The sequence below is a fragment of the Budorcas taxicolor genome, chromosome 11 (assembly GCF_023091745.1).
Source record: "Budorcas taxicolor isolate Tak-1 chromosome 11, Takin1.1, whole genome shotgun sequence".
In the NCBI taxonomy this organism is placed as follows: Eukaryota; Metazoa; Chordata; class Mammalia; order Artiodactyla; family Bovidae; genus Budorcas; species Budorcas taxicolor.
This window is the reverse complement of record NC_068920.1, coordinates 105,832,361-105,849,188: the sequence shown is the minus strand read 5'-3', so window position 1 is coordinate 105,849,188 and position 16,828 is coordinate 105,832,361. Positions and strand designations below refer to the sequence as shown.

General features: G+C 42.7%; 1 protein-coding gene across 2 annotated transcripts in view; it reads right to left on the bottom strand.

Moving 5' to 3' along the window:
* The window catches only part of SLC20A1 (solute carrier family 20 member 1), a 30,528-nt gene that overhangs the window by 7,832 nt on the left and 5,868 nt on the right, over positions 1 to 16,828 (bottom strand). The window contains exons 5-11 of one of the 2 annotated variants that reach the window (XM_052647712.1): positions 15,744 to 15,840; positions 13,119 to 13,238; positions 11,168 to 11,437; positions 10,487 to 11,045; positions 9,767 to 9,952; positions 9,302 to 9,386; positions 8,196 to 8,278 (exon numbers count right to left, since the gene is read on the bottom strand). In XM_052647712.1, the coding sequence (XP_052503672.1) occupies positions 8,196 to 8,278; positions 9,302 to 9,386; positions 9,767 to 9,952; positions 10,487 to 11,045; positions 11,168 to 11,437; positions 13,119 to 13,238; positions 15,744 to 15,840 (1,400 nt within the window). Of the gene's footprint in view, positions 1 to 7,330; positions 8,279 to 9,301; positions 9,387 to 9,766; positions 9,953 to 10,486; positions 11,046 to 11,167; positions 11,438 to 13,118; positions 13,239 to 15,743; positions 15,841 to 16,828 lie in introns of those variants that run through there. The other variant, XM_052647713.1, reaches the window with a different exon arrangement.

Below are 16,828 nucleotides of genomic sequence, written 5' to 3'. Positions count from 1 at the left end.
CCACCTGTGTTTGCCAGCTGCCAGTAAGGGGAGCTGTGAGGAGCCCGCGGGGGAAAGAAACTACTTGTTTTGCTTCTTGTTCCACACATTTCATCACATTTCTTGTCTCCCACAGCAGTAGTTCTCCCTCGCCCCACCAGCTGAATTCTGTTCGCAGTTTTTACAGCCCTCACAAGAATCAGCCTCTTCACATACTTTTTTTTTTTTGGTGGTGTGTCATGTGACCAGGATCAACCGGGGAACCAGTTCCCCAACCAGGGATCGAACCCATGCCGGATGCATTGGAAGGGAGGAGTCAACTACTGACTGCTAGGGATGGCCCTGTTTTCAAACACTTCTTAAAGTCACTAACTGCCAGTATGCCCCTCTCAGGGCTTTGAGTCCCAGGTCCATGGGACTCTTCCAAGCTGAGACACCAGCAACAGCCCATCATTGACTTGGGGAAGAAGTCAACTTTCTTCCCTGTTCTTGAGATTTTCCCTCACTCACAGTTTAACCTAATCCCAATTTGTACAAGGTACAAATACACTTAATACACTTTTCTTTAAAGGCAAACCACCAAAATTAAATCCTTCACTTCAGATTTTAAAAATACATAAAGGTAGAGTTAAAAAAAATTACTTAGTAGTCATGCCATACTCAAAAATGTGTCTAGGGGATCAATGTCAAGTTAAACACTACCATGTCAAGAAAATATATAAAAATACTTATATTTATCTGGAGGATGAGACCAGTTATTAATAATAAACACTTTTTAAGAAGTGCTTATGAAGGGTCAGACACAGCACACTTTACATGCATTATTTTATTTAATCCTGTGACATAAGTAGCATTACTATACCACCAGTCTTTAGACAAGGACCTGAGGCTTAGAAAGATGAAATCATTTCCAGGATATGAAAGCAGTAGAGCTGGAATTCGAAGCTCGATAGCTCTGGCTCCAAAGCTTATGCTTGTAGCCACCACACCATACCACACACGAGGTCATCACTGCCTTTATAATCTCTGATTCCAATGGCAACTTCGAATTTAAAGTCCTTCTCTGTGGTAGACAATGACTCTACTTGGACCATGACAGAACCACTCAGAAAAACCAAAGATCTTAAACCGAAGTGTCGTATTAACTCTATACTCACAAGCTGACAGTGTTTCCAAAAAGCTGGCAAGATCAACCACATTTAGACTGATGGAGAGCTTACCAGGAGCCAAGATCTCCACTACAAGAAAATTATCTCCTTTCTAAATCAGTAATGTCCACCTAAGGCCCATTATATGACTGTTCAACTAATGGGCAATATTGACTAATATTCTCAGAATGTGCCCCCCTCCAGTTTTTTAATTGAGATTCAATTTAATAAAGGCTTCTAGAAAAAGACATCAAATCAATAGACAGTTGGTTCTTATGGGCTGAAACTGGATCTCTAATGGTCCTTGTACATAGCATAGACTTGCCCTGGGATTTCCAAAGCTCCATTATCCTTCGTGCTGTACTAAAAAAGTACTATTTTACTTTAGGAACCAAACCAGCAACTCAGCTGCCAACGATTATTTTGCAAAGCAGGACACAGTTACTTGAAAATTATATTTTTCCAATTAGCACAGTGGGAAACACGACGGAGGCATTCAGCCCAAGCCTGTAATTAGAGAACATTTGCTTGCTTCTAGAAATAGAATGAATGGGAAGTAGAAACCTGCTATCTAGGTCTTCAGCAAAAATCCTCTGGGAAGGGAGACCTTGCACCAATGTTAGCAGTCCCCAGAAAATAAACATCTTGCTCCTTTTCCTAAATAGCAGTCGGCACTGCATCACAGTGTGTTCAGCTGAGATGAAACCTAGCATCATCTCTGAATGTAAGAATAAGGGCTTCCACAAGAGCCCGGTCGTTAGAAAGGCAAAGACTGCTGCCAATGAGCAGCTCTATTTTTTTTTTTTTAGCAGCTCTATTTTTTTTTTTAATCTTTTTAATTTTTTATTATGTATTTATTTTGGGCCGCACTGGGTCTTCATTGCTGCACACTGGCTTTCTCTAGTTTGTGGGGGCTGGGGGCAGGGGCGGCGTTACTCTTTGTTGCGGTGCACAGGCTTCTTGTTCCAGTGGCTTCTCTTCTTACAGAGCATAGGCTCGAGGCACAGGGGCTTCAGTAGTTGCAGCCTTCAGGCTCAGTAGTTTCAGCAACCTGGCTCTAGAGCACAGGCGTCAGCAGCTGTGGTACCTGCGCCTTAGTTGCTCCGTGGCGTGTGGAATCTTCCCGGATCAGGGATTGAATCCATGACCCTTGCATTGGCAGGTGGATTGTTATTCGCTGTACCACCAGGGAGGTCCAGTGTTTTATTTTAGTATTTTAAAAATCTGTTAATGAAGTCTTCTAAGTCTTCCTCTGTCACAAAAGCAGACAGCACTTCAGCCATCTCCAGTTAGCAGGCACTGCTCAGATTTCAAAGATCTCACTGTGTCTCAGTGAAACAATGGATGGTTAAAGAATTCAAATCTCTCAAGCAGAGGCAAAGACAAAGGTAGAAAACAGTTAAAGAGAAACAACTTTCAGGGACTTCTCTGGTGGTCCAGTGGCTAAGACTCCAAACTGCCAATGCGGGGGGCCCAGGGGTTCAATCCCTAATCAGGGAACGAGATCCCACATGCCATAACTAACAGTTTGCAAGCCGCAACTAAGACCTGGCTAGCCAAATAAATAAAAATAAAAATGCTGCATGCCACAGCTAAGATTCTGCTCATTATTTGGCTGTTAATTTTTTTTTTAAAGAGAGAGAAAAATGACTTTCACACCATGGGTTATGAGTTCTGTAACTTTTTTGAAATTTTGGAGCTCTACACAAGAATTTTGCGTGAGGCAAGAGAAAACCATTGACAATTAAGATATTTGCAAATCATACCTACTGCACAAACACAGTGGAGAACGGGTTTAATGGACCAGATAGCTAATACCACTAGACTGTAGATGAAACACCACAACCCAGCTTTTAATGAGCGAGTGTCTTAAATTTGTCACCTTTGGTCTCTAAGCAGCTTGATGCTGCTTGAAGGTGAAAGGGTGAGGGCGGTTGAAAACAAATCCTTTTATTTCCTGCCAGTCAGGAAACAAACTGTTGAAAACTCTAGCTTAGCCTACCTAGAGCTGAGCCCAGCTTGCAAAAGTGATGGCAACTTTTGAGTAAACATGATTGTGTAACATTTATCTAGCTCTCAGTTGCTATATTGTAGTTTAACCAGGTGACTTAACATTGACCTGTTTCTCTCTCAATGATACTGTTCTTTTCCTGTTCTGGTTACAGGTTTCATGGATTTGTCCACTGTGCCAAAAGTCAGCAAGTTACACAACTGTGTACAATATCATTTCAATTTTTAAAAAAATCTAAATTTTATCAGCAAAAAATTAAAGTGGGGATCAGCTTCCAACAATTTAACTTTTTTTTTTTCATTTTATTTATTTACTTTTGGCAGTGCTGGGTCCTCATTGCTGCTCAGGTTTTTCTCTAGCTGTGGTGCTCAAGCTTCTCTTGTAGCTGAGCATGGGCCCTAGGGCCTGCTGGCTTCAGTAGTTGTAGCACAAGTGCTCAGTGGTTGCAGCACACGGGCTTAGCTGCTCTGTGGCATGTGGGATCTTCCCGACCCAGGGATCAAACCCATGTCTTCAGCATTGGCAGGTGGATTCTTTACCACTGAGCCACCAGGGGAGCTCTAAAGTTTTTGTTTTAATTCTTGGCTGTCCTGACTGGGTCTTCATTGCTGCGAGGGCTTTTCTCTAGCTGCAGCCAGTGGGGACTATTCTCTAGTTACCATGCATGGGCTTCTCAGTGTGGTGGTTTCTCTCGTTTCAGCTCATGGGCTCAGTAGTTGCAGGTTTAGTTGCTTAGTTGCATATGTGGGATCTTCCCGGAGCAGGGATCAAACCCATGTCCCCTGCACTAGCAGGCAAACTCAACCACTGAACCACCAGGGAAGTCTTACTTTCTCTTCATTGTTGAGAAATAGCTCTGGGAAGTCCCTACATATGAGGCCAGGCCAGAATCACTTCCTCTGGGACGTCTCCATCTTTTTCATCACAACCACCTTCCTCATTTATGCTGACAAGCTCACCTTCACTAAGTGCCTCTGACTGCCTATTTAGAATCTCCCCAACAGTAGCAGTATCAACTCTCCCAAGTTTAGATAATCAATTCACATCCACTTTGAATCCTGCAAAGTGTAGTGTGGTGTAGTAAGTTTCTGCCACACTACAAATTACTGCTGCTTTCTTCCATGAAGCTTTCAATAGCTTCCAAACCTTGGCTTAAGCAATCACAAAATCTCCAGATGTAGCATCTATAGTCTGTCCAAATCTGTTAAAAGCTGAAATAACCTCTTGGTCCATTGGCTGGATCAATGAAAGCTGTGTTTGATGGTCAAAGGCAAGTTTTCACACTTTCACTCAAGCCCCCAGAAGAATCTGGAACATAAGCCAACGGCAGTGCTAAAAAGCCTAGAGCATCTCTCTACTGCTGGGATCACTACTAAAAAGCTGTTTTCTGTGAGTGGACTGAATAAATGCTGCACAGCAACCAGACACCAGAAAGACTTTGAAAGTAGCAACCCAAGAGGTCATTCATCAGGTCAGTGTGCATCTGCTCCGTTATAAATGAGATTTGTGGACAAAAGAGCTCACATTACAGTTTGCACTGTATGCAATTACTCAGTTAACATGCCAGGCACTGAAATCTGAACCATTACCAGGGGAACTGGTGTCATTTACCTGAAAACCATGGTAATGGATGCATGCATTTGGAGTCTTGCAAAAAAGCAAGGTACTGAAAACAGAAAACTAAAATACATAGTGACCGCGCCCCCACTGAGCCCAAGAACTCTTGAGCAGTTAGGCCTTTACTCCTTGAGATTCTTTCTCAGGAAGCTGCTGTATGGTGTTCTCCCCACAGACAAGGGACTAAAGCAAGAAAAACAAAAACATGGGCTCTTGGGGGCTTTCCTGGTGGTCCAGTGTTTAGGAATCCACCTTGTAAGGCAAGGGACACTGATTCAATCCCTGGTCCAGGAAGATTTCACATGCCCTGGAGCAACTAAACCTGTGTGTCACAACTACTGAGACTGCGCTCTAGAGCCCGAGTTCTGCAACGAGAGAAGCCACCACGACGAGAAGCCTGGGCATGGCAACTAGAGTAGCCTTCACTCACCGCAGCCAGAGAAAGTCTGAGTGCAGCAATGAAGACCCACCACAGCCAGAGAAATAAAATAGCTTTTTAAAACAAATTATAAAAAGAAAACAAACATTGGCTGTAGGAAATCCAACAAAGGAGATAAAAGACATCCCCAGAATAGTAGAGGGAAATTTTAGGATGCAGACCTGAAACTTTTGTCTAGACTGGAACAGATCTGAAGCTCTGAGTGAGGATATCCTAAAATACTGGGAGCTTCCCTGTTGTTTCTCATAGTCCTAAAAGGAAATTAACCCGTGGAAAGTTCCGGAATGACTGATGACCAGCACTTAATAAAAAAGGGAGGGGAGCTTATTCTAGGGAAAACACAATGATCACAATAGATACACTATGACTCAGCAGCTCCGTGATATTTTTTCAAATACTCTCAATTTTGATCTCCCCAAAATTAAGACCAAATTATGCAGGGGAGGGAAGTTAGGGTCTGTGTATAACAGTTGAAGACTGAAACATTATGGGGTGTCAAGGGCCCCAAACTGAGAGAGCCTAGTAGTACTACAAATACTAAAAGTGGCTGCCTCTGGAAAGGAGATGCGGAGAACCCTGTACTTAACAAGCCTTGTTCAATCACTTGACTACTTTATCATGGATACATGTAACCTTGATGAAAATAGCTTATTGAAGTTTTTTTTAAAAGGCAACATTTAGACCTGAGACAAACAGCCCCGAGTTCACACTAGCCTGTGTCCCTGGCCCAGAGAAGTTATAAAAATTGACTGCCCTGGGTCTTTGTTGCAGCACATGGGCTAAGTTGCTTCGAAGCATGTGGGAACTTACTTCCCTAACCAGGGGATCGAATCCACGTCCCCTGCATTGGCAAAGGATGTGTTATTAACCACTAGACCACAAAGGAAGTCACATGTGTTGCTTTATATGGAAATACAGATCCCCTTTGACCTCTTATTGGCTGTTGGGGTTCCTCTTCCCCAGACCTAGCTGCTCTTTTGTTCTTGGTTCAAGGACTTCCTCAGTTGTCCTCTCCTGGGCCAAGGGAAAAAATCTTGAGGGTTACTATTCTCCATTTAATGTTATTAAAAACATAGTTTCTGGGTTTCTGAGGACAGTACCAGGAGAGGAAGCCAGAACCAAAACTCAAGAGGGTCTCCTGCAGAACTCTCAATTCTGAGCTTAATGCTAGGTTCCCATTACTACCGCAGCTCCCACCTCCTTCCTCAAATGGTTACATGGGTACTTTCAGTCGGCCTGGGACTCTCCATTCTCTGCTAACATTGGTACAAATACAGTTCTCTAGACCAGTTCCATGACCTGTAAAGCAACTATAAAACCTACTGCAAGAGGTCTTGAGAATGGAACGTATATAAAAAGCTTAGTGCAGGGCCTGACATGCAGTGGTTGAGCATTTTTAAGTGACTCCATGCTAAGTACTTAACCACTGATCTCCCTTCTCAGGTACAGGCCAGGTAGACAGAGCCTTATTCTTGTTACTATCTGGCTTCCCAAAAAACATCTAAAATTCTGAGAACAGGACACACCAACCTAGTTTTGTTGACTTTTTTAAGCCATGTACTTTTGCTTAACCATTTTGATCAAGCATGAAAACAGATGTGTTAAGATTGAAAAACCCAACACTGGGAATTTAAGGGTTTTTTGTTTGGCCACATTGCAACAGCATGTGCGATCTTACTTCCACAGCCAGGGGTCACATCAATGCACACACCCTCCTCCCCCGGCCGCCCATCACACCAGAAGCATGTGTGCTTTCCTGACCGACCAGGGAACTTCCCCAACAGAGAATTTTGTAATGAAGCTGAGCTACACACAACCCTCATTTTAGCCTTCTAACAGCGATGCTAAAACAATCTAAATAAGGATCTGATAAAACAAGATAATCCATCGTGCTAACAAAACATCCAAGATGCGCTAGTATTAAAAAAAAAAAAAGCTAGTCTGTTAGAACAGCCCGCGTGGAGTAATGTCATGTATATTCTGAGATCTTAAGAAATGCTTCAGGGAGGAGTGGGGAAACTGCGGCTAGCAGTTCTCACCTGCTAAGGTATCACCTTCTCCTAAGAATGCAGGAGGCTAACTGATCCAGGAACAAATGTGTATGAACAAAACCAGCAAGACAAGTTTTCTAAAAACGGTAGGCTTTTTATTTATTAAGAGGTAGACAGATGAACATGGAAGGCTGGCCCATTCTAACTTGCCCGAAGTTCATATTCCACAGCATTCATCCATCCTGCACTGTCAGAAATCTTAACAGAAATACCCAAGACTGCCAGAAGGGTTTTTCTTCCTACTTCTTCTTAGCAAGAATAGCCAATGAACTGCTTGCAAAGAAGGAACTACTAACCTAAATTTTCACCATGTCCAAAGACCCTATGAGAAGTTCCCACAGATGCCAAGAGAATCCGCCACTGCCAACTGGTGGGCAGGGTACAAGTAACTATTTCTCTAAGACTACTAGGGAAGCTTGGGTTACGGTGATTCTTGTTAAGTCCCTGTGCATGTTAGGGCAGAAGCTGGTGAAACCAATAAAGCAGAGCACACTCTGTCAAATGGCTCTGGATGGTTGTTTAAAAAAAAAGAAAGAAATCACGTTATCTTCAGAGACAACATTAAAACATAATGGAACTGAAGCCTGATACAAAAAAGTAGAGAAATATATACAGGAATTCACAGCCCAGAGGGAAAAGGGACCTCAAGAGGAATCAGTGGAAACCTGGCTATTTTACACAGCTAATTTTGAGACAAATCGCATTTAGCACGAAAGCAGTTACAGCACAAGTAGAGCTTCCCTCCCACAGCTCCCGATCTTGAAAGAGATTCTTTTGTCAGTCTTCGGTAACACTGCAGTCCCTCTTCAAAGGAGCAGGAAATATGTCAGGTGGTCCCAAACATTGACCTGAATTTCCATCACACACAGCCTCACGCTCAGAGGATGATGTATTTGAAGACTGCCATGATGGCAGCACTGATAACACCCGAAATGGGGACTGTGACGAACCAGGCCATAAAAATGTTGCGGAAGAGTCGCCAATCGACAGCCTTTTTGGATCGGAGCCAGCCAACGGATACAACAGAGCCCACCTGTGGGAGGAAACCACCAAGGAACTAGTTACTGTCGTGCCAGGGTACTGTGCTAAATAAGACTTGTGACCTTATACACGTGAGAGCCCCGGACTACCAGACTGATCCATGAGAACTGGTTTGTATTAGGAACAAAAAGCAGGCCGCATGAAATCCAAGCACTGAATCTGTGCTAACTGGGGTAAAACAGAGTAGCAAAAGAAAATCCTCTTTTTCCTTCTGAGTTGCTGGAATTTAATGAACTATATTAATAACGGGGGTTCCCTGGTGGCTCAGATGGTAAAGAATCTGCCTGCAAAGCGGAAGACCTAGGTTTGATCCCTGGGATGGGAAGATCCCCTGCAGAAGGGAATGGCTACCCGCTCTAGTAGTCTTGCCTGGAGAATCCCATGGACAGAGGAGCCTGATAGGCTACAGTCCACGGGGCTGCAGAGTCGGACACAACTGAGCAACTGATACTTTCACTAATAATAAAAACTGCTTTAGTAACAGATTCTTTCTTACTGTTAGGTTTCCCAAAGATTCTAGAGGAAGGCTGCTATTAGACCTAATAACTAAATCATCTGCATATCTCGCTAGAAGAAAAATGACTCAAAGGCACCATGATGAACCAACTTAAATTCCCTTAAGAAAGCCAGATTCTTTGTTTCTCTATAGATATCCTATAGTTCTCAGTCATCAAGCAACCTTAGGACTCAGTAAGTTTCTCGGATGCTCTGAGTACATGCTTGCTTTATACTGCCCTTCGACAGACCAACAAGCCTCACAGGCTTGCTACCTCTAAAGGGCTTTCACATTTTGGGGGATATAAAATATATTATCTGCTTAAATAAAACAGACACAAGGAATTGCAAAATGGGTCTTTACATTCTTACAGTCACTTGTCCTACACTTGTGAACTTAGACACTCCCACAGCGTAAAACTTTCTAAACCAAAGTATCAAAGGAAATAGAGAACAAAAAACACCTCTCCACATATCTACTAAAACCATTCAAAAGGCACAGTACCCTTTTATCACTTACTTTACAATGTGTCGTGCTGATGGGAAGACCAATATTCGACGCAATTACTACAGTGAGGGCAGATGCCAGCTCAATACTGAAGCCGCTGTGGACACAGACAGATCATTAGTCAAGAATGGAATTTAAACTGTGATAAGTTAGCAAAAGTTCATACAATCCTGCAGTGCTCTATCTACCTATGACAACTTCAATTTGCTCTAAACTTCTGAAATCTACTTTAAATCAGGCCATGAGATTCCTCTTCTGTTTTCCAATGTTTAAGGTTTTAAGGTTTTCTGTAAGCCCACTATTAAGGCTTGTACTTCTACTTTGAAGAACTTAGTAAACTTAGTAACATCAGTATTGGCTCCATAAATACAGATAAAAGCCAAATATACATAGTCATTAAATCTCAGCTCACACATCTTTCTCATATGTTACGTTACCTTAAGAACAAAAAGCCTGAGACCTGCTTTACCAACTTACCTAGAGGGCGTGATGGGTGTCAGATCCTTCCCCATGGTCTGGATGACTCTCCTTCCCCACACCCAGAGACCAATACAGATACCAACACCACCATAGAGCAGAAGCCATATTGGCGTTGCTACTTTTGAGGAAACATCACCGGTGTCATAAACCAGATACAAAGCAACCAGAGGACCAATGGCATTGCTGGAAGAAAACGAGAGCAAAGATGACTTTGCAGGCAAGATCCAATCTGTTAAATGCTTTAGTAAGTTTTCTAAAGCAAAGCTTTCATTTGCAAACTGTCTTTCCAGGGAAACAAATGGAACCCCGCACCCAACATACACAGCAGGGGACCACGAGAGTTCTTCTCAGAGGGAACACCCCACATTTGGTGGCCTGTCTTTCTACAGGCCCATCTGAAGCAAATTTGAATTTCACAAACCACAGAACTAGGATTAACAGCCTACAGATTCATTCTAGGGGCAGTAACTCTTATCAAAGAACGAGATCCCATCTTGATAAACAGCTTCTCTGTGAAAGATGTGTTTATCACCTACAGAAATGGAAACAAGCATTCTTTGTAATCTCTCTGAAGAAATTTTTCTTCCTGTTTGTACATCAATTGCTATTATCTCATTCTATCTGCATTATTCAATGTTCCACAAACCGAGCCTTACATAAAAGGATGATGCAGTATAAAAACAGAATGAGCGGTGCCAAGAATCCTGACTGACTGACCTGACGTCATTGCCACCATGGGCGAAGGACCCAAAGCAGGCTGTGAGGATCTGCAGGAACTGGAAGAGGAGAGACACTTCTGGCTTGTCCTGGTCGCACCATTCTTCCAGGGAGCTAGTGCTCCCTTTCCTGTCGCCCAGACCCATCTCTGCCTTGACACTCATGTCCACTTCCGACGCCGAGTGAATGTCAGACACAGCATTGCAGTAACTGGTGTAGCTGTCCATTCGAATTCGCTTCTTGCTGTCTGCGTTAGGCCACGTCAGCTTCTCCATCTCTTCACCCTTCTGTTCGCCTTCTTTGGCGCGGAAGGAATCCAGAGGCATGCCGCAGATTGCCATGGTATAGGAAGTGTAGCTATTATTGCGCCTCAAGGGCTTGTCAGCAGAGTCTCCCATGCAGTCCCCCACCTTGGCGAGATGTAACTTATGGAGGAGCTCTTTGTACAAGCCGGAGTCTTTGTGCACGGTGTGATACTGGTAATGGCCGCTGGAGTTAATCTGGTTACTGACAGCTTGACTGAACTGAACGAGGTTCCCATTTGGCAACTGCACAGCACCTGCCAAGACCAAAAGGCATGAACACTCAATACCAAGAGCATCAGATCCAAACAGTGAGCCCCGCAGTGGTATAGGAAACAGCGGGAAACTCGCCTGTCCCCACCAAGGAGAGTCCACGCACCGTTCATAGAGCCTTCGATGCTGGTCTCCTCTTTCAGGTCCACGCTGGGAAGCCTCTCTCGCTCGGGAGCTTCTTCCAGGTCTCCAAGTTTGAATGAGACTGTTCTCTCCTCCACCACAGCCCTGAGGGGCACGGTGGCTGAGCCCACCTCCGACACAGGATTCCTTGTTTCGATGTCACTGAGTGACAACTTTGTTTCTTCATGGTCTTCTTTCAAGCTATTCTTTTTCTCCATTAAGGGGCTTTCAGAAGGACTAGACTTGATTTCTCCTAGAAAAGAAGGATAAAGAATGTTTTCCTTTGGTTGTGACCAAACTAACTTGCTCATTTCCCCTTTCCCTCCTCCAAAAAAAAAAAAAAGAATCCATCTCAAAGTAAGGCCACATGTAAACTTAGGTGAAAATTCAGGATAATGTTCCTGTCTGCTTTATTTGCCACATCTCATTTCTCAAATGCAAAACATCCTAGTATCAGGGGTTGTAAACTTTATTTGGTGAAGGCCCAGACAGTAAACTCTGGTGGTCCCGTGTCTGAGACTCTGAGCCTCCAATGCAGGAGTCCTGGATTCGAACCTTGCTCAGGGAACCTGATACATGTGCCATCACTAAGACTCGGTGCAGTCAAATTAAAAAAAAAAAAAACTGAGCCTCCTGCTGATCCTTTCTGTAGTAGAAAGTACAGTAGAGAGAGGGCTGACTGGCAACTGAAAATTGCCTGAATTTCATGCATGTTTTTCAAAATTAATAATGAATCTGGCTGCATTGGGCCCAAGTTGCAGTAGGTGATCTAGTTCCCTGACCAGGCATCAAACTCAAGCCTCCTGCGCTTGGGAGTGTGGAGTCTTAGTCACTGGACCACCAGGGAAGTTCTTGCGTGTTCCTTTAAAAAAGGAATGGCCAAAGAAAAAAAAAAAAAGGAATGGCCCTCAATTTCAGTCCATGAGTTCAAGCAACATGACTCAGCTCAATGCAGGCAACTCAAGGTGACTTGAATTTCTGCCCCTATAAAACAAAGAGAAGTGCCTTGTGGTGCTGGATCCCATGATGAGGTGGGAATGTTTTTCTGCTTCCGTACCAATGCCCCTGGGGCATTTAGGCATCCCAGTAAGGCAACAGACCAGGATATCTCCCAGCCTGAGGGAAAAACGAGGTCACAAAGTCCTGAAGGCCGCCAGACTGAGCGCAGAGCCTCTCAGAGGCTCCGCAGCCCAGCTGTATGACGCAGCACCCTGCTGCTGCCACTGCAGTCCATGCAGCTTTCCACTGCTTCCAAGAAGCAACTAAATCACCACCCCAGCATCCGCAGATGAGAAGGGCAGAAAAACATGACTTCAGGAGAGCTCAGACAGTGAGGACAGAAACACAAGGTATAGAGACTGATACCAATCAAAACATTCCGTATTTGATTCTACCAGAATATTCTGTACAGTAATTGTCTAAAGAGGCCCTTCATGTGTGCTCCAGTGCTGAGAATTGACCAAATCTAAAGTCAGAGCTATCTATGAGCCTAGCTCTGAATACCTGAACCTGACTTAAGCTATACATGGTAGTTGTTTTGGTAAATGTTTCCTGTGAAGCTATCTCATACCTCTTATTTTTCATCAGTGAATCCTCATCCTCTCTATTAATGCAGACTACAGCCTCTCTGTATTTATCTAGCATATCACTGGCAAGTGATCAAGGTACAGTTTAAAAAAAAAAAGGAACAATAGATGAAGTGCCTAGCCTGTCTGGCAGCCCAAATAAGGTCAAATGTGCCTCATGACTAGGTCTCAGGTCATATTATGTTAATAAGAACATCGTCTGGACAATAAACCTATATCCCCAAATTTCCATTTAAATGTTTCTGGCTTTACCAATCTATCCAAGTAGAACATTTTTACAGATGGCCAAACAAACAAAAAAAAGGCAAGCACACTGTAACAATTTTTTTGCTATGATTTGTTACTTACGTTCGATTTTTCTCTTCATCCTGGGACATACAAAGAACCAGACGATAAGGGCACAGAAAACTGCACAGCCCACCGAGATGAGGATGGTACCCCACAGAGGAAGTTTGTCAAAGCCCAGCACTAGGAGATAAAACGGTGCATCTTGAAAACCCCAGGGCAATGGCCCCCCTGTAACGACGTGTAAACCCTCCTCTGGGGATTCCGGGGTTCCCATGCCAGCCCATCACCCTTCACTGCTGCTGCCAAGCCTGAGGCTCACAGGCTTCACTGTGCTCCTGGCTAGAGGAATTTGGGAGGAAAATCCCATAGCATCTGAAAGCCACAACCGTCTGGCCTACTTTCAACACCTGCTAGCCTACCCAACTCCCAAGCTCCTTCACATACTAGGCTTTTTCCTTTCTTTGGTTTGAGGAGTGAAGGATCGTTAACACTGAGGATCTGCAACCAGCAAAGCAAATGGATGCATTCCACTGCCCAGCTTCCAGCTGGAACGGCTGCACACACCAAATCCATGTGTTATGTTTGCACATGGATTTTAACATTAAAAAAGGCAAGTACCTCAGTCTTCACTTTTCTCATGCTGATATCATCAGTTCTCTGTGGAAGTTATCACATCCATTGTAAACTAGCTAGAGCAAGATTATCTCTTAGGATGCTTTATCAAACTAAGATACAGAAAACTGGGACATTATCTATCAAAAGATAAGAAAGGTTCAAAGGGCTGTCTTTCACAAAAGGAAACAAGCCACATCTTAAATCAGACTTGCCTACTTCTCACATGGCTCAGAGATCATTAACTAGTCACCTGGTTATCACTTAAGTGCCAACAGGTTCCAAGCCACTAGCCTATATTAATGATAAGGGTAAAGCACCAGAGATCATTATTTAAGCCTAAAAAGATGCTATAATGATCTGTGGTTTATACAAGAATATCTTAGGTACTTGTGACTGTTTTGTTTATTAAATATTACTTATAAAATAGAAACTCTATTTTCCCTCAAAGGAATTCATATTTAAAAATCAGATATAAATGGAGGCCCCTTCAAAACTAAAGTTCTGTAGTGACAATCTTTCCATTTTAATTCTTATCAATTTGAATTATGCAGTTAGTCACACAAGCTAAAATATACATGAAAATTAATCAATCTATCACAATTTAAATTTGCCTATGTTCCAAGTCAAAAAGTGGAAATGAGACTGGTTTTTCTTGTAAATGATCCACCAAAGGACAAGGCAAAAATATCCATGTTCCCTTTTTAAAGAATGATTGGAAACTTGAGTTTCTAATTTCATTGAACTAAAAGCTGCGCTGCTACCACATGCAACATGACTGCTTAGAGCCTCATGGAGAATTTTTTAGTTTGACATGAAGAGCCCAATTTAAAGCAGATTGGAAATGTAGAATGCAAGCTTTTCTTTGCCTCAATCATTTGTTAAGGAGTGTAGTAACCCCTAATAAGATCAATCGTCTCATAAAGTCATCCAATTTCTTTCCTGATTATTCCAAGAATACAAGGTTAAAAATACTTCACTAAATCAAACCAACTTTGTAAAGCAATTATCCTTCAATTAAAAATAAATATTTTAAAAAGTTAAAAAAAGAAAAAATACTTCATTCCATTTTTGGTCAGTGACTTATTACTTCAGTGAGATTTATGAAACAAGTTACACTCCATTAGTCAGAAATGAAATCAACTTAGTGGGCCATAATGAGCATTTTTAAAGAAGAGTATTTGCAATTGTGAGCACACAATACAGAGTAAGGATAAGTAGCTTCAAGACACTATTCCAGTTATCTTTCCCTCTCCCCCCAACTCATCTCTATAAGCACACTCTGTCCTAGGCAGCAATGCACAATGTCTTTCTCCCAAGGAGTCACAACCCAATGAGTCAGAGGCTATACAACCAAATGAACCTAAGAGTGAAACTGACTGATCAAGGCATAATACTCTCCTGTCTGACAAGTTACAGGTTATCCATCTTTTTCAGTGGCTAAATTGAACATGTATTATCCTAATTTAATCCATGCTTTGCCTTTGTCCCAACATAAAAGTAACATTTCAAGCTTTATATTCTCACAAAGACTTTTCCTCTTAGCTGCATGAATTCTTCTTCCAAGTGCACTTAGAGGAGGTGTTAAATATCCCAACTCTTCTTATTCAAGCAGATTCAGGGGAGTAAATTTAGGACTGAGAAAACAAAGCAGCTCCAATTGGGAGAGAAAAATGAGAATATCCAGCAAACCAGTCATAAATGACTGATATTTCGAAGACAACATATAACTAATGACTCTTCGGCAGTCAGAAGTTGAGGTTAACATCAATTCCAGGTATTTTTAGCACAGGTAGGAGAGAGGGAGGGATAAGATCAAATTATCGGTGGATCCTGTGAAGACTAAAGAGTAAAGGTCTGTAGTGATTTAGAATCTGAGCAGGTCTCTTTGGTTGAAAAACTATCTAGGTTAAACTCAGCGTACACTAGCCTGCAGCCTTCTGAAATGGGCGCAGGCCAGTCACCTTCTAGTAGATTTCAGCCCTGTAAAGCAAAAAGGGGTAAATTGGGCATTTAATGCAAGTTTTAGAAACAATTTTAAATTCACATTTAAATATTCTGATGTGTACTTACATGGTGCTCCAGTGTACATGATGGAAAAGAGGTTGATTCCAATCGTGCAGGCATAGAACACTGGCAAAGCTCGCAACCCATTTGGAACGGGATCTGCCTGTAAAATTATCATTATTGTAAAGATGATAAAAGTCAACCCATTTCCACTGAACCTTATCAAAGGGCAGCTCCAGGAATTACGGTACCAGCCAGTAACTCTCTCCGTGGTAGTCTGAGGACAAATGGTCTTTTCCTACATTGCTCCTGGAAGTCCCCCTACCAAGGCTGATCTACATCTATCTGAATTTAAGTTTGTGTTTGAATTTATGTTCGGGGGGTTAGTTGGGGTTTTTCTTGTTGCTGTTACTATATCCCCTGAAGAAGGGAATGGCAACCCACTCCAGTACTCTTGCCTGGAAACCCCATGGACAGAGGAACCTAGCGGGCTACAGTCCATGGGGTTGAAAAGAGTTGGACAGGACTGAGCGACTGATCACATTAACAAGGCTACCTATTACGGATGACTAGTGATGTCCTGGACGGTCAGTTTTAACCCCCAGCGCTCTAAGGCAGTGGTCCCCAACTTTTTTGGCACCAGGGATGGGTTTCATGGAAGACAACCGCTCACCTCCTGATGTGTGACCCAGTTCGTAACAGGGGAGTGGGGACCCAAGCTCTAAGGTACCTCATGTCCAGATAAAAATCTGAGCACACACCTGAAGATGTATTCTACATTTTTGAGAGGTCAAGAAACAGACTATAAGTTATTACAACATCTCTTACCCGACTTTATACCTGCAATGATTTCTCAAATATAAAACATGTAGAATATACTAGCGACAACCATCTTATCTAGACATTCGATAAATAAGCCACAACTAATGATTTACCAAAGTGCTAAGATAAAAATCAATCGTATATGAGGTCATCTCCTCATTCAACAGACTGTGTGCCAAGCACCATTTAGGGCACGAAAATATGGGAGTGAATGAGATAAAGTCTCTACTCTCACAGAGCTGACATTGACATTCTAATACAGAATGATGCTCTGAAGAAAAAGGGGAAGGAAGCAGTGATGGAAGGAGGGGCACACTTTAATTTGGGGG